Raw genomic sequence first — 20,882 nt, 5'->3', positions numbered from 1 at the left:
CAAGCACAGCCCGATTACAATAGCAAGAAATATAACCACATGTAGCATTACTGAACAAACGCCAAAGCCCGACCCCCTCAGTACTACCTCCATAAGGTGCCCATCTGAAGCAAGATCTGCCGCCGAATTCCGAAACAAGAAATGATTGCTTGAGCCTCTGATTCAAAAAATACAGCTTCGATACCTGCACTCAAACAGTACTGCACCCCGTTGATAATTGCCAAAATCTTAGCCTGTTAGCGTGAAGAGATGCTGAAAAAGAAGGCCAGGCCACAACCACCCCAACCTTTCCGTCACTATCCTGAAAAACAACACCAACAACTCCAGCCCCTGTTGCTGGTACAAAAACAACATCCATAAAACTTGAACAAGAAACCAACAATTAACTAGAAAGAGTTCATCTCCATTAATAAGAAGCTAGAGAAAAATCCTAGACTAATTAACCCTTTCTAAGAACAAGAAAGGGAGTTAACAAGCTAAAATTGAACTAGAGTTTTTTATGGAAACTCTAAACAAATCCTCGATCAAAAGAGGGACTTTGACGCCATCGTAGACAAACTTTTGGGATTTCTTTCTCTCAAACGGCTAGGTTATTTTTTATTTAAATTAATTTGATTTGGATTAGAGGGAAGTGCTATTGGCACTCTCAAAATATCATCCTACACCCCTCATTTATCTTCTATTAATTTATTCTCATTTGATTAAATTCAATTACCAAACTTACCCTTAGTTACTTTTCAACTTTCTTAGACAAGTTTGTTGTTTTTCTTTTTATCTACATCTTTGCATCAAACATCAAAGATTATCTCAATCCTAGAATCAATATCTACATGCCATAGCATATAATGAAATTTCAAAAACATTTAAAAAAAAAAAAGAAAGACGAAAATATTTAAGATATAAGAAAGATTTTGTGTATGTGGAAATTAATTACATTAAGATGTAAGCAAGGAATAAAATTTTGGATTTCGAAGAAATTTCGATGGAAATTTAGATGGAAATTTCGAAAATTTTTAAATTTCGACGGAAACAACGGAAATTGCTATCAAAATACGAAAATTTTGAATGAAATTTTACCATATGTTTATTTAACATATTATCTACTACATTGATAAAAAACATTGAAGAAACCAAATTATATAGTAAGTTTCATGTGATGTAAGATAAATATAATGAGCGCTGAAGGTAAATACTGTTAAATAAAATTAGTATAATGAATAAATAAAATTAGTATATTCTTTATACTCTATAATCTATACACTAAATCATAATATTAAACCCTATATACCCTAATACTCTTTATACTCTATAATCTTTACACTAAACCTTATATATTTTACAATATATACTCTATATTGTTTAAAATATGGTATAGGATATTAAAGTTTAAGCCTTTTAGGATATTTTTAATTATTTTTTTATATAAAATATATTGGGTTTAAAAACAATTAAACGAAACCCCAAAACGGCCAAACGAAACTCGAAACATTTTTTTTCTTTCCAATTGCCTAAAGGCCCCAAACCCCAATCAATTCTAAATCTCTTTTTTTTTTTTTCTTCTCTTTTTTCTTTTTTTTTATTTCATTTTCTTTTCTTTTCATTTTTTTCTTTCCTTTTTTTTTTTAATTTTCTTTTCCTTTCTTTTTTCTTTCTTTCTTTCCTTTTCCCATTTCCTTCCTTTTCTCCCCGTAAATCTCCAGACCTCTCCACTCTTTTCTTTTTTCTTTTCCTTTCTTTTTTTCTTTCTTTCCTTCCTTTTCCCATTTCTTTCCTTTTCTCCCCGTAAGTCTGCAGACTCTCCACTTCTCCAGTGGCCATCTTCCCTCTCAATCTCCATTATTTCAATCACCTTCTCTTTCTATCTCCCTCAGTTAGTCTCATATGATCTCTTCTCTCTCCTCCCTCTCCCTCCCCGATCTCCCTCTCTTCTCTCCGCGCGCCAATCTCCTCTCACCGGGTCGATCTCTTCCTCCTCTTTTCTCTCTCCCCGACGAGGCAGGCTCTCCTTTTTCTCCCATCTCTGCCTCTGGTCGTTGCCTCCCTGGCTCCTGTCGAAATTTTTTGAAATATTGTTAATATAGTGTTAAAATTTTCATACCCCTAAAAATCAAAATTTTCGACGAAATTTCGTCGAAAATTTCGAAATTTAACACCTTGGATGTAAGGAAGCTTTCGTGTATATAGAAATTAATTACATGAGGATATAAAAAGTTTTTGTCTTTGTGTGAATAATTTAGCAATTGAACTGAGGAAGAATCATTTGACATTTGAATGATATTCTTAATTAAAGAATAAACACAATATAAAAGTAAAATGTTAAATTTGACAATTGAATTAATAAAATAATATTAAAAGAATAAAATGTTGGAAATATACATTACTAAGAGCACAATATTACAAGTGAATAAATAAGAAAATATGAACATATAAACAGAAGTAAGAATGACTTATCAATACAGCTAGCAGTCCATTATCCTTATTAAGAGTAAATTACAACTTACACCCCTGAGGTTTGGTGAGTTTCACAACTTATATCCTATCTTTTCAATTTTTTCAATTTAGTACCTAACGTTTTGATTTACTAACAATTGATTATTGTCGTCTGTTTGACTGTCCAATTAGATGTTAATTGATGATGTGGTAGCTGCGAGTCACACATTTTGTTGACTTGTAAGGTCGAACGACCTCCAGACTGCCCAACTTCAATAGTTTGATATGGACATGGACGAAGCTACTCCAAGGGCTGGGTAGGCTATAGCCCAGCCCAACTTTAAGAAAAAAATATTCTTAGGCATGTATTCTAGTCTAACCCCAACCCACAGCCTACCTTAGGCACTTTATCTTGGTCAGACATAACAATTTCGCACTCCTTTGTGTTCGAAACTTCTCCAGTCTAACTTTACTCCTATCTTCTCATTTTCAAATTTTTATGTTTATTTGTTTTTTCAAATCTTCCTCAGCTCCAAGGTACGTTATCTCTCAATCCTCTCAATCCAAATATTCAATTCTTCTTGTTGTTTTTGGGACCATCTTCTTCTTCTAAGCCTCACAACCTCATTCACCCATAAACCCCATATATTCTTGTTCTCGATCCTTTTAGTTTTTTATTTTTTTAAGATTTAATAATAGTTCCATTAAGCTTTTAATTTCATTTTTAAATCTAGGGATCTAATTTAGGTGTGGTTGGAAGTTTTTTGCATCAGCTCTTCAAGTTTTCATTTATTTTCTTCAATTTTCGTTGTGATTTGTTGCGTTTGTCATTGATTAGCTTTGGTTAGACAATTTTTTTAAATGCACATCTAATTTGCTTGGATTCAATGGAAGAATACACAAGTAAGATAGTTGCCTTAGGACCCACTAATTTGTAAGATAGTTGATTTTTTGGTAGCTCTATAAACATAGTAACCAAATTGGGAGATTAGTGGGATAATTTTCTTTTCCCACCCCTAACCCAAACTAAATTTGTATACCCACCCCACCCTTTGCCATCCACCTACAATTGTCAATTGCAAGAAGATATTTTAGATGGTTGAATAAGTTGCAAGGGCAAAATTGTAATTTCCAACCTAGGGTTTTAATATTTCAACCCAGCTACAGCATCACTTTATCTTATCTTCCTGAACATAGCCGCACCCTCCCCCTCTTTATCTCTCTTCTCTCTCCTCTATTGTGAGTCTTCTATGGCGATTCCACCTTCGTCCGGCGGCCAATGGTGACAAGACCACCACCAAAACACTCATCTCCCTCTCATTTTTCCTCCTCTGGTCTTCGTCGACCCTAACACCCAGCCATCAAACTGATTCAAAGTCACATAGAAACTCCCATTTCGCCAGCAATTTCACTATTCCGGCAGCGGTGGCATGTCAAACCACTCTCATCTTCACCTCCTTGTCGCTCTCAGTTGATGAGTGCTTTCAGATTATCTCGACGACCACCCTAGGCGGCAATTCAAAACCTTAACAGTCGCAACTCTCCTTCTTCACTTTCCGACGACATCAATCTGCCAGATCTACTCAATCCAAGCCCAGAAACAAACAGGTTTCTTTGTTTTTTTTTTTTTTTCTTTTTAGAGTTTCTCTATTTAGTTTTATCAGTTTTCAATTTATGTTGTTTTATATAAAAATTTTGATTTGGTTTAATGTTTACTGAGCGACTCCCACCACCCTATCATCGGAGCCACCACCATTTTTTGGTTTAAATGATGGTGTATGCAACAAGACCATGCTCAGAGAATTCATTCAACCCAATGTTGATGTCCCAATGCTTTGGGTTTTGTTTCTAGCATTGAAAATATCAAGAAATCTTGTTTGCAGTGTGAATGTTGGTTCTAATAAATTCATTTTTTTAGGTGAAAATCTTATGGGAAGACTTGATAATTGGAGAACAAGTTGGGTAAGGTAATCATCTTTCAAGTGATCAATGCATGCTTGTGATCACAATATTGCTTGGGTAAGGTAATCATCTTTCAACAAAATTCCTTTTTAACTTATGTTCCTTCCCCTTGTGAGTTTATACTTTGTGGTTTTGCTTGGTTGTGATGTAGGACGAGAAGACAAAGAAGAAGACTTGAGGATCGGACCTCAAGTCAGAGGACCGGACCTCCAAAAGCTGAGAAGAAGATTGAGGACCGGACTTCATGGGAGAGGACCGGACCTACAGAAGCTGAGAAGAAGATTGAGGACCGGACCTCCAGTAGCTTGAGAGTGCGAAACCTCCTTCTTCATCTGCACTTTTCTTCTCTCTTCCTTTCCATCCTTCACTTTTTTAATCAACAACCCTATCCTCTTCATTTCTTTTTTGTTCTTTATCCCACAAACCCCACATGTTTAATATTGTTTTGTTTATTTGAATTGTTGTCTTGTATTCTTCCTATAAAAGGATGTTTGGTTGTTTTTGTTAGAATTAATGAATATTGAAGAAAATTGGTTCCAACTTCTGAGTTTTTACTCTTCTTCTTTGTGATTCAAAGAAGGTCCGTCCTTAGCACGATAGCTAGCCGCCTTCCAGCTTTTGCTACATGAAATGAGTTTTAATGTAAGATTTAATCTCATTGCAGGATTGTTTGGTGGGAAAATGTATTTTGAAGTCTAATTAATTAGTAACCAAAGTTCAAGAAGACATTGTTTAATGATATCAATTCTAACACCAATACAGCAACCTTACATCTAATGGTGAAGGGAAAAAACCAACTAACTGTAGTTTTAGTGACAGCTGCCTTGTCAGACTGTCGTGACAGTTTTTGTCAAATTCTTCCACCATTCCTACATTTGGGTGGCCTTAGCTCCTTTGCCACCCCAATAACAACCTCCAACATGCTCTATAGTGACTGGAGGGTGGCAATGGGCAATACAAACCATCAATAGTGGTAGTTGCATCAATACCTACCAAAAAAAATTGGTGAGCTTTGCTAGATAATGTTGTAGTGTGTACTGAAAATGCACATGCAGAGAGGTCATTTGGCCTTACATGTTTGCAAACATGTGGGACCCACAATTGTCAAGTCATCAATCGACGTTTAATTAAACAGTCATAAATATGACAATAGTCAATTGTAAGTAAATTAAAAAGTTAGGTACTAAATTGAAAAATTGAAATCATAGGGTGCAAGTTGTGAAACACTTCAAATCTCAGGGGTGTAAATTGTAATTTGTTCTAGATTTTATCTAATCCAGATTTAATAACTTAATTCTAACAAACCAACAAGTTGGGATTATGTAAGACAATGATTTATAAGGGAATGGACTTAATAATATATGTACCTAACGTGAAACTTGCATTGGAATCGACCCCAACACCATTACCATATTCAGACAAATAGTAGCTAGAAGGAAAAACATTGGATGTGAATATCTGGAATTGTTAAAACTAAATTTCAAAGTATTAGTCAGGTGCTCGATCTGTGGGAGAAAATTTCCACAAGTGAATGAAAGGACAATTATAATCTGTAAAAGAGAAAGATTTAAGATCAACGAGACACTGGTGTGGTTTGTCAAAGGATCTCTGATGTTTAAGTCAATGAAAGTATATTTCTCAAGTACTTCATGTTGAGGGTGAGTTGTATATATATATATATATATATATATATATATATATATCTATATAATAAAACAGAACGGTTTTTGAATCTTAAAATTTATCCTCGGGTCCGAATAGTTGAGATCGTTTCAGCTTTCATCCAATGGTTCGTTATTTATTTCCCAAATTTAATTTCTCGCCCATGAGAATTGGTTTGCCGCTTCTCTCTCCTTAATTAATAATTTTCCCTTAATTCTCTCTCCTTAATTAATCCTTAATTTCACATATTCAATTTTTCTTTTGGATATTTCATTTGGTTGAACAACTAGGTTTGTTTGTATTTGTGATTTGAGAATAGAAAAAAGAGAAGCGCGCCTATTAAACTAATTACGCTTACCAAAATATATATATCTTGAAAGGAGATTGGCAGTTGGTATTTATAGAGCTTGATTCTTAGCAACTGTTTGTTTTGGCTCAAAAAATGATCTCCTAAGCTACGTAGGTAAGGAGTTGCCGGTGTGTCCTTTAAGAATGGAATTAAAATAGGGAAACTTCGGCCGTAATTAGGAATGGTCCAAAGTTAAGGTCAGACGACTGTGGGCCGAGATTTAGTAATGACTGTTGGCCGAGGCTCTTTTTTTGCCTGATCTAGCGTCAGGACTTCGCTCAATATGTGTGGACTCTAACTCATGTGTAATTATAAAGTGATAACAACAAGAACTAACTCTGCTTGACTTAAATAAAAGCAAAAGACCTTGAAATGAAAATGAAGTGAGAGATGACGTTGGTGAGGTTGGTAACTAATGGTAGTTCTTACTGCAAACACCTAACTATATTTTTAACCCAATCATGTTATTTTTTGTGAAAGTAGGCTTTGAAAATAAATACAATAATTAAAAGAAGAATTGCCTGAAAACAAATCTGGGAAATAAATGGCTTTTTCTCACTGGGTAATAACTAAAGCGTAAAGAACATACCCTTTTAAATGCTATTAAAAGCTTGAGAGCTCAAAAGAGTAAAAGATCTCAAACAAATGCTTGAATAAATGATTATTCATTCCAACAGAACAAGAAAAAACAAACTTCTTTCTTACGGTTCATGGTTGAACATTCACACAAAAGGGAAGAGAGAAATACAATAAAAGCTATTAACTGGGTAAGTGACAAAAGCACTTTGCTCTTACAAGAAAAGAAAATACCAAAGATGGAAACAAATAAACTGAAAACCACACTACTACAAAAAAGCTCATATATATTAGTAATTTACCGATATCTAAACCCCCTAAAATTCGATATTGGATGACGTGATATCTATTCTCATGTGTTTACATATTAGTGTTGAACTGATATCTAGCTAAGAGTGTTTTAAAATCAGTTTCTTATGTAAATTTGATATTTATGAAGTCAATTTTTTCTTTCTCAGATGGATAAAAACTCAATAACTGATATATTTTCAATATATTATATCAGTATGGTTTTAAGAACTGATATCTTAAAGATGAATTATATGTGTTTTAATTGCATGTAGAACTGGTATAAATATATCCATAGACATCGGTATTGTTTCTAAGAACTAATATCTTAGAGATGAATTATTTGTGTTTAAATTGTGGAACAGGTATAAATACATCTGTAGACATCGGTATTATTTCTAAAAGCTGATATCTTAGAGATGAATTATATATGTTTAAATTGTGGAATTGGTATAAATATATCCATAGATATTGGTACTGTTTCTAAGAATTGATATCTTAGAGATGAAGTATATGTGTTTGAATTGTGAAACTGATTTTGAAGCCATGATTGGTATCCGTTTATTTTCCCAAAATGGATATCTAAACTCTATACCATTCCAGTTTTTTGCAAGAACTGATCTTATATATTTTAAAATTAGTGTTATGTAACATCTTTTTTTATATTGGGTTTATTTTATGAAAACTTATATAATTGGTTAATACCATTGAACATCTACTGCATATTTATTTAGTGGCCAACCTGCATAGATAAGTATTAAACATCCATTTCATATCAAAAGTCATCATTTGTCATATATTTCAACCTCCAAGGATCCAAAAGTTGTCTACATATCACAAAAATTAGGGGGAGACCTCATCATCTCTAACCCCTTCCTTCAAATATATCTAAGCTAGGCTAGGCATCACTTAAATACCCTTTACAAAAACTGTTAGGCACTTAAGCATGCATTTTCTAATTTCCCCATTCCCCTTTACAAAATATGGGTATGGCAGCATTAATTTTAATTAATTGATCTAAGTTCTAGAATATCCACAAATGGCACATCCAGCTATCACCACTTATACCAAAGCCTACACATATAATTCAACTTAACAAAGTCACCCCATTTAACTCGAACATCATCAATTTGGTCTAGGATGATTCCCTCGGCTACAATGGGAACCATATGATCATGAGGACTATTATGGGCATACGGCCGAGGGGCAATACACCCACGTGGAACCCCACGGCCAACTTCATGGCTATTCAGCATATATATTCTCACCTACATGGTTATGTTCTCACCCCAGTGTCAATATTCTCCACCACCAATGGAGGTTCCTAGAAAAGTTGAAGAGAAAAGAAGGCCAATTGCTTGCGGGTTAAATCTGGAACAATGGAAAGAAATCTTAAAAGGCTTCCAAAAAATACAAGCTAGAGACCTGAATTGGATGTGATAATAGCCAGATCAGCAGCCAACATAGAAGTAGCGAAAGCGAAAGCCAAGTTATCAACTCCAAATGGAATTTGGGTCACCTCCTGATCCACTTGTGAAAAAAGAAAGAAAAATGACTTCGTTGGGCCTAGGAGAGAAGGAAAAAGAAAATGTTGAAAAAGAGCTTGTTTTCAATAACCCTTTACATGATGATATTGATAAAGTTTGGGGGCAGTGTATTGAAGGAGCTAAAGAAGATTTGGTTGGAATAGAGGAGGAGGTTGTCTCTACTCCAACAAATATTGGGCCATCATATCCCCAAATTTTTCGAGAAATTATAAAAATTGACATGGTGATCGGAAATAAAGCAGATTTGGAAAACTCATGTTCAATTAAGTTAACAAAATTGCATTTGAAGGCTACAATCGGGGAATTTATCACAGATGGGGGGCAATGTTTTTCAGCTTATTTAGAGGCCAAAAAATATACTTTACAACAAAAGTGGTCTCAGTTCGTCGCCTCACGATCTACAAAAGATTGATGTTCAACCCAAAGATGAGGAGATGTCAAGACTAGGAGTCAAGCACGGATGGCCGCCCCCTAAAAACTGATAGAATTAGAGCATCCAACCCAAAACCAATTGGCAATGGGTGGAGAGACCCAAGACTTATAAGCACCTTAGTTTTCCGATGTGGGACATTGCTCCACATTACTCTCAACACGCCCCCGCACGTGTGGCGATATTTTGAGCCTTACACGTGAACAAATTATATTGGGTGACGTGGGAGCACGCGTGACCGTTGGGCCTTACACGCGGATAACCAAGCTCTGATACCATGATAGAATTAGAGCATCCAACCCAAAATCAATTGGCAATGGGTGGAGAGGCCCAAGACTTATAAGCACCTTAGTTTTCCGATGTGAGACATTGCTCCACATTACTCTCAACAAAAACATGCCGCAAGAATGTTTTTGCGCTGAGAAGTTCACGGCTGGGATTACAGTCGAGACAATGGGGGACATGCCGACTGTAGAGCGACCCAAACCGAGACGTTTCACGACCGAGAGTTACTTCCACTTACAGACGAGGCATTTTCTTGCAATAATGTACGGCGGAGAGTGCAAGTTCTTGTTGAGCATCTTGGCATGGTTATAGGAGAGGTAGCAGAGATCACATCCTTCTTTACCACCAATTGTTATCAAAAAAAATTTAGAGCCTCAAAGCAAGTGTTCTACCAATATCTCAGCTTGAAATTACCAAACAGCCGAGATAAATTTTTTTGTACTTCGCGACAGAACCATGCAATGAGGTGTTTTTAGTTGAGAGAATGTCAAAGAAAGGAAGGTGGCGGTTCAGCTAGAAGCTGCCAGCAAGATAGAACAGATGAGTTGTTGAATTTTTACAATTGCAGTTATGGTGAAATTATGACCCACAAAATTGTTGGGAGCAGGGCCGGCTATTACGGGTGGGCCTGTGTGATCGCACAGGGCCCCCAATTTGGGAGGGCCCCAAAAAAAAAAAAAAAAAAGCATATACTCAATAAAAAAGAAATGGTACAAACTAGCACCACAAGAATCAAACACGAGACCACAAAGGGTAGGAACCACTGGCTCAAACTGATAGACCATCAACTCCTTCTGAAATTATTCTTCCAATAAATATATTTATATAAATACTACGTAATTAACTGATATTAATAAATTTAGATTTAATATATGAAGTTAACCTAACAATCTTCTTCTTCATTTTTGTGCCGCCACACTATTCTGTTTCTCAGTTCTCTCTCTCTCTCTCTCTCCCCCCTCTAGGCCTCTCTCTACTTTCTATCCCCCTCTCTCCTCTCTATCCATTGCAAAAAAAAAAAGGGGGGTTTTAGTCACAACACAAGTTGTGACTAAAAGTGTAAATCTTGTGACTAAATGTATTAGTCACAAGAAGCTTTGTGACTATGTTGTAACTAAAAACTCCGTAACTAAAATTAGGAGCCCAATTTAGATTTTCGCCCCTAGGCTTTTCAAAAGTCAAGGCCGGCCCTGCCCGTAACTAAAAGTCTCTTTTTTTGTAGTGATCCCACTCTCTCTCCGTCACGACACAGAGAAAGAAAAAGCTCTTTGATAATATATATAATTTAGTCACACTATTCTGTTTCTCAGTTCTCTCTCTCTCTCTCTCTCTCTCTCTCTCTCTCTCTCCCCTCTCTAGCCCTCTCTCTCCTTTCTATCCCTCTCTCTCCTCTCTATCCACTGCAAAAAAAAAAAAAAGGTTTTAGTCACAGCACAAGTTGTGACTAAAAATGTAAATCTTGTGACTAAATGTATTAGTTACAAGAAGCTTTGTGACAGTATTGTAACTAAAAACTCCGTAACTAAAATTAGGGGCTCAATTTAGATTTTTACCTCTAGGCCTTCCAAAAGTTAGGGTTAACCCTGCGCGTAACTAAAAGTTTTTTTTTTTGTAGTGATCCCACTATTTCTCCGTCGTGACACAAAAAAAGAAAAAACTCTTTAATAATATATATATAATTTATACGTGAGAGTTATATGGCCCTAATTTAATTTTTGCATAGAGCCTCCAAATTCTTTGGGATGGCCCTGGTTGGGAGCTGGGTCATACCGTAGAACTTGTGTACAGTTTTATTCTTGAACGGCATGCACAAGTGGGGATGAAAATAATGATGGGAAGTCATTCCCATTGAATTACAATATGTTGGTACACAGTACAAGCTTTTTGGGTAGGAGTGGGACTACGTGTGTTAATTTTTTACAAATATAATAATGGTGGACCCATTGCCCCCACCATTGGTTTCAGAAGCCACGGTACTTGTCTTCAGCCAATGCATAAATTGTCTTTAAAGATCAGCTTGGTTTATCTTGTGTATTACTATTTGATAAATACAAAGCATGGCAAGGCTGGAGAGAAATATAAAGAAATTGGGTCTAGCTGGAAGGAGGGCATGTCAAGAATTGAACAGTCAAAAAGGAATTTAATGGTTCTTGGTGTCCTTTGAATTAAGCTGAGAATTGTCCAATTTTAGAAATGAGGAGAAAAATATTAAAGACTTGTTTTATTCTTTAATCTTCGGCTGCATACTCAAGGAATAGGGGGCAATATTTATACCCCATCCAAAATGGGTCATAGCCCACGGGAATATTTTACCAAAAATGGGTCATGGCCCGCGTGAATATTTTTAGAGCTTGCTGTGATATTTTTAAGTGGATGTCAACAAGTTGAAGTAAAAGAAGGGCAAGCAAGTATTAACCCAAACTCTCGGCTGAACATATTTGCAAATGACTCATCATCCTTATCTCATTTTCTACTCATCAACAGCTGTCTATCACTAAAGCATCTACAGCTGTTTACCTACTCCAAAAAACAAGTCATTCTAAGTCACACACCTAGTTACAAAACTTGAGAGCAAAGGAATTAGACCACTATAAAAGAAAGCTCACAAGGCAATCTCAAAAACAACAATCCGCCCTCACTCCCCCCTCCCCCCTCCCCCCTCCCCCCTCCCCAAAACAACCTCAAAAACTCACAAACAATGTGAAAATTCAAAGCAAACTTTTTGCTCCCAATTCAGCCCCTTCGCTTTTATTTCTCAAAGTGCTCTTTATTTTCATTTGCAAAGCCTTTCAAGGCCCTTTTAGTTGTATTTTCTTATGCTTATACAATTTCAAGGTTAATGCAATTCACATTATTCACAATGCATAAAAATAGCATTGATATATGGTAGTACCAAAAAAGGCATATCTAAAATATGCCTTGGGGTATTCCACAAATCTAATGTAAATTTAGTTCTTCCTTCCAAGTAAACAAAATATTTAATGATTGACCTGTATAAAAACTCAGAGATCCAAGAACTGATGGAAAGTTTCCCAATCATGCAATGTAACTTCTTGGTTTGTATTTCTTTCCCATGGCAATGTCAGTATCAAAACAAGAAACTTCAGTAACTGTTTAGTTTTAGTAATCCTATCATATTAGTATATTTCATCCTATGTTTCTTTATGCCACACCCATTTGGTACTTTTCTCCCAATAGGTTATAATGTTCATAAGCATACCTTACAGAACGATGTTCTCCCTTCAAGATTCGGCCATCCCAGCTATAAAACATGGGAATAACATACCACAGACTTTGGAAAAGAATCTCAGCAGCAAAAACAAGTCAAAAAATTGGGGAAGAACACAATTCACGGCCTCAACCGATAGCTTCTTGGAGCAAATGCAATTAGAAGGCAAGTCACTGGCTCTAGCTGCATCAGCCTTTTGGAGCAAATGCAGCTAGGGCATTTGCATGTGCAGGTGAGAGGTTGCTCAAAAGGGGCTGCATTTGATTCCCATAGAGCGAAATCAGGTGAGAAAAACCCCTGCCTACTTGTGCTTTAACCTCAGGAGTTTCAACTGGTGATGCCACAACTTGAGCAAATACATTAACCAACTCAGGGACTAGAGAAAGGATCTGCTTTGAACATAAAACGAGTGGGTAAGAAACTTAATGTTACTACCATAAGAAAGAGAAATGGATAAAAAAACAAAAAAACAAGAAAACAAAAAAACAAAAAAACAAAAACAGAATACAAAACAAACCCAAAAAGACAACAAAGGTTGTTAACAACTTTTGGGATTCCCCAATATGTAAGGAGCTTCTTAAGAGGAATCCCTCTATTTAAGGAAAGAAAAGGACCACATGTGTACCCACCCCAATGTGATCCAATGATCTGAACTGTTCATTTTTTCGGTTCTCATTCAAAGAACATCCGTATAAAAAATCGGCCAACTGAAAACCATTTAGTTATATAATTTTGATCAGATAAAATAAACAAATATAGTATTTTCGATAAACACTGATTGTGATCATGATAATAATCAATTACTAAATGATTTCCGATATGGCTTATTTTTTATAAGGATGATCATTGAAGGAATAACTAAAAAAATGAACAGTTATTGAACTACATTACGGGATGAACCGCAACAATGTGGTCCATTTCATTTCTTCAAATGAGGGACCCCTTCTAAGAAGAATCCAATACAGAATACATACATACATACATATATATATATATAGGGTAATGTTATCTTTCCAGATATGGCATGTTATTGTGAATCAGGACCACATATCCATACATGATTCTCTTTAATCAACAGTTCTGATATAGTCAAGTAACATAACAAGTCAGGTTGTCGGGCAAGAAAATTTATTTACTAGACTGAATCTAGAACACACATAAAGACAAGAATCAATCTAATCAATAGTCCAGATTCACATTCTGACAACATAAGCATCTTACGTTGCATACTGTTCGGAAAGAGAATTTTCCGAAGTGTATATATACACAGAGAGAGAGAGAGATTTAATCATTTTAGTCTAAACCAGTTTCAGACTAAAATGGGAGCAATGAACTGACCTGCGCATTAGATGACAAAACAAGAGTAGAGATGCAACTATAAACTGCCATGGACTCCTCATGATCTTCTTTTAATGGAAGAACTTTCAAGAAAACAGGAAGTACCTGAAAAGGAAACCAGGAAATATATACTTAAGCTTCACAATGATAAGCCAAAGAAATCATGTTCACTAACATACTCTCTTTCAACAAAAAAAAAGGAAAGATGGGAAGATAACACAATATAAAGTCAGAAAATGCCAACAGAAAAATTACCTGATTCAATGGGATAGATTCAGGGTGCACCATTATCATTCTTGCCACTGCACCAGCTGCATTATCCCTGACAGCATCATCTGGCTCAGAGTCCCCAAATAGCGGGTAAAGTCCACGCAATATATCACCACAGTATCTGGAATTAGATTAAAGGAAACACTAGTGGAAGGCAACGGTTTAAGAGTATAGGTTTCAAAGCAAAAATGAACTGCTGAGAACCAGATGATGTCAAAAGATGATTCATCACATGCACTGCTATACCTGAACACCCAACATCCACAACACAAATGAGAAGGAAACGAAAATTCCAAATACAAAATAAGAAAAAAAGGAAAACCAAAATTAAGTCTTGACATAAACAAGGATACTTCAATGTCCCCTCACCCCCATTTCTGCACAACTCTCCAGCACAAAATGCAGCATTCCTCCTATTGGTTGCATCTGATGATGCTAGTTCTTTGAGTACCAAGGGCATCACCCTCTGAAACCAGACACAAATTTTCAGAAACTAGCTTATTATATTCTAGAACCCACACCACATCCCTGATTTCCTATAAAACAATAATTAAATAAAATTCTGATAAAATTACATCGATATATCCTGCAATTGGAGCACCCATGTCCTGAGCAACTTCAGCAAGGCAGGCAACAACCATGGTCTGATCTTGCAGTGGGCGTGAAGCTCTCTGCAGACGTAAATAGTTAAATAAGTAAGCTACTACAATTAAGAAATGCTAGCAAGGTATTGCGACTAAAAATTCTATAAATGTCTGCTGCAACCCACCGCGAATTTCATTAAAGGTTCAAATAGATTTGCAAAAATAGGTGCAAAATGAGGACCCATTGACTTTGCAAAAGCAGGAAGAAGGTCAGAAACTGCATCCATAAGTTCTTCATCATGTTTAACATCATCATCATCAATTTCATCATCGGATGCTGCCAGCTGACAAGCTGATTCCTCCCGAAGCAGTACCAAAGTAGCATCAACAAGCCGAGGCACATCTGATATCAGATGACATTATTTCATCAGCATTTAAAAGTAAACCAATAAAAGAAGCCCAACTATAAATCCTACTTACAAGGTTCAACAGCCATATATCCATAATCCTTGATGATGTCAGCAAGGTTCATACAAGCTTGAGCAACAACTTCCTTGTCATCATCTTCAGTCATAGTCTTGATAAAAATATTGATCACAGTATCTGCAGATTATGAAGAGTTTGATCATATTACAACAGGAAAACCAGGACACCCAGAGGTACAAGTATTTGCCATTTCCAAATATGGATTTTACCCAGAACTTCTTTAGCCTTTACTTGTCCTTCCTGCAAAACAAGCAGTTTCATAAATATAAGTAGCATATCTTGCAATTGAATAACTTCAGATATAATCCAACTAAGGTGTTTAACCAAAGAGGATGTCATGTAGGACAACACAAGGTGGGTGTTCCCATGATTATGGTGTGATTTAGATAGAGTTTTCGTAACTAGAAAACGTTTAGGGAAAAGAAAGTACTAAGGTCTAGGGTTGCAGAGAATAATAAAGAGAAAGGAGAAGAAAGTAAAGCAGGATATATCAAGGCACCAAGCCTTCAACAACACTTATTTTGTCTGATTATGACACTTAAGAAAAGAGAGCGATGATAGCCACTAACATTATGACTCTGGTAAACTGCCTGTGTTGCGGTTAAAATATCTGCATTTGAAATCAACCAAACACGGATTAAGGGATTAGTGATATTAAATATTATATAATATACAGAAGAACAAGACAAACTACACAGTACAGACATTAACCATCGTAGTGCTAACATAATCCAAATTTCAAATGTTAAGTAACCTGTAACAAACTAGCATGTTGTCCAATTATATTATACTACTAAATCTTACTAGAGGAGTTCATCTACACGTGCAACTATAAATTGATACTTTTTTTTCAGTAGATCAAAAAGGAAAAGAAAAAAAGTCAAGCCACTCTAGATTGATACGTACAAATGTAAAATATACACACACACACACACACACACACACACATATATATATAATCTTCTCCTGCAAACAATCCAATAACAAAATAATTATACAAGCACCTTCTGTTAAGGGATCCCTTAAATAAATCCCTTGTGAGGCCCACTCCACATTATATTTTGATGATTGAAGGATCATCCTTGCAAAAACTTAGGTAAATTGGAAACCATTTGACCGTTTGATTAAATGATCATCGTTTCAAGTGTTTATCAAAAACATTTTGTTCGTCTATGTATTTGATCAAAATTAAATATTTTAATGGTTTCCGATTTGTCTAGTTTTTCGCCTAGATGTTCTTTGAATAGAGACCTAAAAAATAGATGGGTTGGATCTTTGAAATACAATATGGAGTGGGCTCCTTGAGGGATCCCTTAAATAAAATTATCTGAGGGGTCCCTTAACAGAAAGGTGCCTGTATAATTATATCTGTATATATTTTTGGTTAATATGACAACTTTCATAGTATGCTTCATCGACACACACATGCCCACACTCATACAAGGTTCTTCTTGTTGACAGTAGAATGATGCTATTCTCTGCATATGTAGAGATCACTATATTTCTTGATTCAGAGCTAAGCAGATTTCAAGCTGAAGAATGCATCCTCAATCAACTAGAAGATTTTAAATATTCAGTGCTAGACTTCAACATGCATGAAAGCCCTCACTTCAAAAAGAGCATGAAAGGTTGAGAAAAATGCACAGTAGTAAAAGTCATGCCATAACCAAATAACTGCTGCTCTCTAAACATGTGCACAGACATACAAAGAATGCTGCTACTCACGTTTCAGAGCAATGATTGCCTGAAGCCGGACATCTTCATGGAAATACCCTGAGTGTCTTACTAGAATCTTTAATGACTCCTCCAAATAGCTTAAAGGTAGTCAAAGAACCCAGAATATATTTTATGCATTAGCATTGTATTTTTATAAAAGAAAATTAATCAAATAGTAAAATAAATTAGATGTTAAAAGGATACGGTCCATATGAAGTCTTTGAATGCAGTGCATATAAGCCAAGAGCTTGAGTTGCAGCTGCCTTTTCATCCAAAACTCCTGTTCTTATACTGATATTTCGTACTCTTGACTCATCATGAGCTTCATCATCAGATGAAACCCCACCATACCCATTGATATTTTCGTCATCAGACTCGTCGATGTCCACTGCAGAGCCATCATCAAGATTGCAGGAAGAATATGCCAGGGGTACAGTATGGGGAAGATACTGTTTGCCAAAAAAACAATTACATGAATATGGACAGCAAGTATATAATTGCACTAAGCTTAACCCAACCAAAGCCTTCCAAACCTGTATAAAACCATCATCCAAAATTTCTGCCACATTGCTTAAGAATCCATGAGTATATTCCCGAAGCTCACTGAACTCCAATCCAAAACCCTGTGAAAATACTAGACATATATGAATTACAACATAGAGACAAAATGATCATAGTCAAAGGGGAGAGAAAATGTAATTACAGAAATTGCAGCTTCTATATAAGGGGGTAAGATTGGTTCCATCCTAGTTCTCCCCACGGACATTGCAACTATTCCAACTAACTCGGGTGTTTTAATTTAAATTTGTGGCCTTTAAGTTCGAGACGGCTAATTAGAACTCGAATTTCCAAATGCGTAGGCAAAAACGGTGTTCAATTTGGAAACTTTGATAGGAAGTGTGGAGATTTTTCTAGAAAAGGGCATTTGGGTAATTTTAAAACCCAAACACCACAATTAAAATCAGCCCATTTCTCTCTATATCCTCATTTTCTTCCTTCTCCCGCACCCTCCCCTGCGCGCATCACCCAGCCGCCACCACCCACCATCACCAGCCACCCCTTGCTAACCTCTGGCTCCGACGAACACCCCCCAGCGCTGACCACCTCCCCCGAGCCCACTCTCTCTCTCTCCCTGTGTTTTCTCTCTCTTCCCTTTCTCTGTGCGCAACCAACCCCTGCACACCAGTCATCACTTCAGCTCACGCCGCCAGCCATTCCGGCCACCTGAGACCTCCGGCAACCTCCCCTTTGGCCGACTAGCTCAGCCCAGCCCTCCTCTTGCGCCGAGCAGCTCCCCTGGGTCGTGGAAATAACCTAAGAACCACCTCAAACCGCCGGCTTCATCCTCCAATTTTCGGCCAAATTTCACCACCAATTTTCGAGGGTTTAAGTGGGTTTTTCTCATTGAGGTATGGGCTGCCAATTTCCCAGTGATTTGGGTGTTTATTTTGAGTAATTGTAGAGAATTGAAATTGGGGATTTAGAACCCATTTCAGATTTCTCTTGTGAATTTCGAAATTTGGACGATGTTAATGTAATTGTGGACAATTTTCACTCCTTAGAACCTTCAATTGAAGTTTAGAATTGAAAAGTTTGAGGAGTTCAGAGGAATTTGTGCAATATAGTTTGGTGCCGCCACTTTGACCAGCGACAGCGGGGCAATGAAGCACCGATACGGATATGGATACGGCGATACGATACGACACGACACGGCGATACAACAAATTTTTAAAAACTAAGATACGATACGTTATGGATACGGCAAATAAAAATATATATTAATATATAATAATAATAATATGAATAATTTAAAACATACTTTAAATAACATAAAAATTTAAATTCATTTCACTCAAACTTTAAAGAATTAAAAAGATCATCCAAATTTAAAATATCCAAACTCTAGAAAATTAAAAAACATAAGTCTCAATCAACTTCAATATTCATAAATATTCATAATGTCTTCCCCGGTAAATAAAGTAGCCTCCAATGATGGTTCATATATATATCATTATACTATTAACTAATATTACATATTACACTGAATTGAAAAGAGTCAACTAGTCAAGAAAGTAAGAAACAAATATACAAGCTGAAAAAGTGACAAGCTATTAATAATATAATTTATATTATATTATAATACAATCAAATAATGAAATAATCAATATTATTATATATCAACAAACAACCAGTATACACTACACGACTTTCCTTAATCTAAATTCTAGTTCTCAACTAGTATATTACCAGTATACCACGCACAAAGTTCAGTAGTTCACAAAGAGTCAAAGGCACAAACAAACACCAGTACGCACTTACCCAGTAGATGAAGTGGCTGAAGAACTGAAGAACGGGGTGTGGCGCAGGTCGATCGTCGCTCGTCGGCGGTGCGGTGCAGGTTGATCGTTTGGAGTGGGTTTCTGCGCATCCGATTTGGGTTTCCAATTTGGGTTTCTTGACTCTCTCCAATTTGGGTTTGCGAGAATAAGTGAATAACTGAAGAAGTGGCTGAAGAAGATGAAGTGGCACTGTGGCAGACACGCAGAGTCCTCGATCGTTTTCATCCAAATTAAATTCTCTTCGTTTTCTTCAATTGGCTGTTAAACGTATCCAAAAAATCGGATACCCGTGTCGAGATCAAAGGATACACGTATCCAATGATTCAAATACATATCTGTTGAGTTGGATACGTATCCAAGACGTATTGGTCCGTATATGATGCGTATCCGTATCCGATACGGGATATGGGACCAAAATGGAGTATCCATGCTTCAGATCAGCGGGGGTTCTGACCACCCGGCTGTCACGTAAATTATCTAGCGCTAATTGGAGTACTAAAACTGAGTTAGTTGATTATTTTGAATAGGTGGGTGCGACTTGAGCGACGAAGTTTCAATTTGGTTCGTGATCAGACAATTTGCGGGTATCGTCTTTAACTCTCGGACAACCCCAAGTAAGGTAGGCCACTTGCAGGATTTCTTTTGAATTTGTGGTTAAATTTGAGGACGTGGGTGTCGTAGTTGGAGCCGGGACGAATTTGGAATAGGGTGAGAGTGTATAGTTTAGAGATAAACGATTTCTAACTAGTAGGAAGAACATGAGTCGGGAAGAACATTTAGGCTATCACACACGCACTATAAATTTACGTAAATTGAGACTAAATTCATATTTTTATCGTTTATGGTATAAGCGAGACGACCGGGGTTCGCGACGATCCGGCGAAGAATCGAAGTTAGATTTTCTCACTGTGAGTGGACTAACTTTTAATTTTTCTGAAATGTTTTATATGTTGATGATTAAATTCTATTACTTGGCTATATTGAGTTTGAATTTAGGCTAAAGAATTTTTGAGTTAAAATTTGGTTTTTAAATTCTTCTTTCTTAAGTTTAAATTGATATTTATGGTTTTTTTATTCAAGTTTCATGGATTTATGAATTTAGATATTGTGAGTTGAACAAATGCATATTTGATGAGTTTGGTTTTGTTAAAGAAAGTTTAGAAGGATACGAAAGGATTTGAGTTTTATTTTTATATATTTATGATTTGGTTGTAGAAAGTGGTTTCAAAATCACCCTTTTCAGTACCCTTTTGGTTATCAAGGTTGGATAGGTCTTTGGGACCTATTACGGCACACACATAGGCTTTGAGCCGTGTGTCGTGATGCTTGACCCTTTGGGGGTGGCTCTGCGTGCACGTAAGACAGAAATTTCTAGCTCTACATACGTATGA

General features: G+C 36.3%; 1 protein-coding gene across 1 annotated transcript; it reads right to left on the bottom strand.

Moving 5' to 3' along the window:
- Window positions 1-12,590: 12,590 nt before the first annotated feature.
- Window positions 12,591-17,933, bottom strand: LOC147292654 (putative importin subunit beta-4). Its single transcript, XM_086232666.1, has 13 exons — window positions 17,856-17,933; window positions 17,686-17,775; window positions 17,357-17,601; window positions 17,162-17,250; window positions 16,006-16,046; window positions 15,646-15,676; window positions 15,431-15,553; window positions 15,136-15,353; window positions 14,942-15,037; window positions 14,720-14,832; window positions 14,352-14,487; window positions 14,097-14,201; window positions 12,591-13,147 (listed from the first exon to the last, which is right to left on the bottom strand). Exons 1-13 carry the CDS (start codon window positions 17,916-17,918, stop codon window positions 12,947-12,949), a joined length of 1,551 nt encoding a protein of 516 aa, XP_086088792.1. The 5' UTR covers window positions 17,919-17,933; the 3' UTR covers window positions 12,591-12,946.
- Between the last annotated feature and the right edge of the window lie 2,949 nt (window positions 17,934-20,882).

Source organism: Dryas octopetala, chromosome 2 (genome assembly GCF_963921425.1).
Source record: "Dryas octopetala chromosome 2, drDryOcto1.1, whole genome shotgun sequence".
Lineage (NCBI taxonomy): Eukaryota > Viridiplantae > Streptophyta > Magnoliopsida > Rosales > Rosaceae > Dryas > Dryas octopetala.
This window is presented reverse-complemented; position numbering and strand designations above follow the sequence as displayed.

Coding starts and splice junctions, on each gene's coding strand:
- LOC147292654 (XM_086232666.1), bottom strand. CDS start 17,918: ATGTCCGTGGGGAGAACTAGGATGGAACCAATCTTACCCCCTTATATA. Junction 17,602..17,685: donor TGGATGATGGTTTTATACAG/GTTTGGAAGGCT, acceptor TTTGGCAAACAG/TATCTTCCCCATACTGTACC. Junction 15,554..15,645: donor AAAGGCTAAAGAAGTTCTGG/GTAAAATCCATA, acceptor CATAATCTGCAG/ATACTGTGATCAATATTTTT.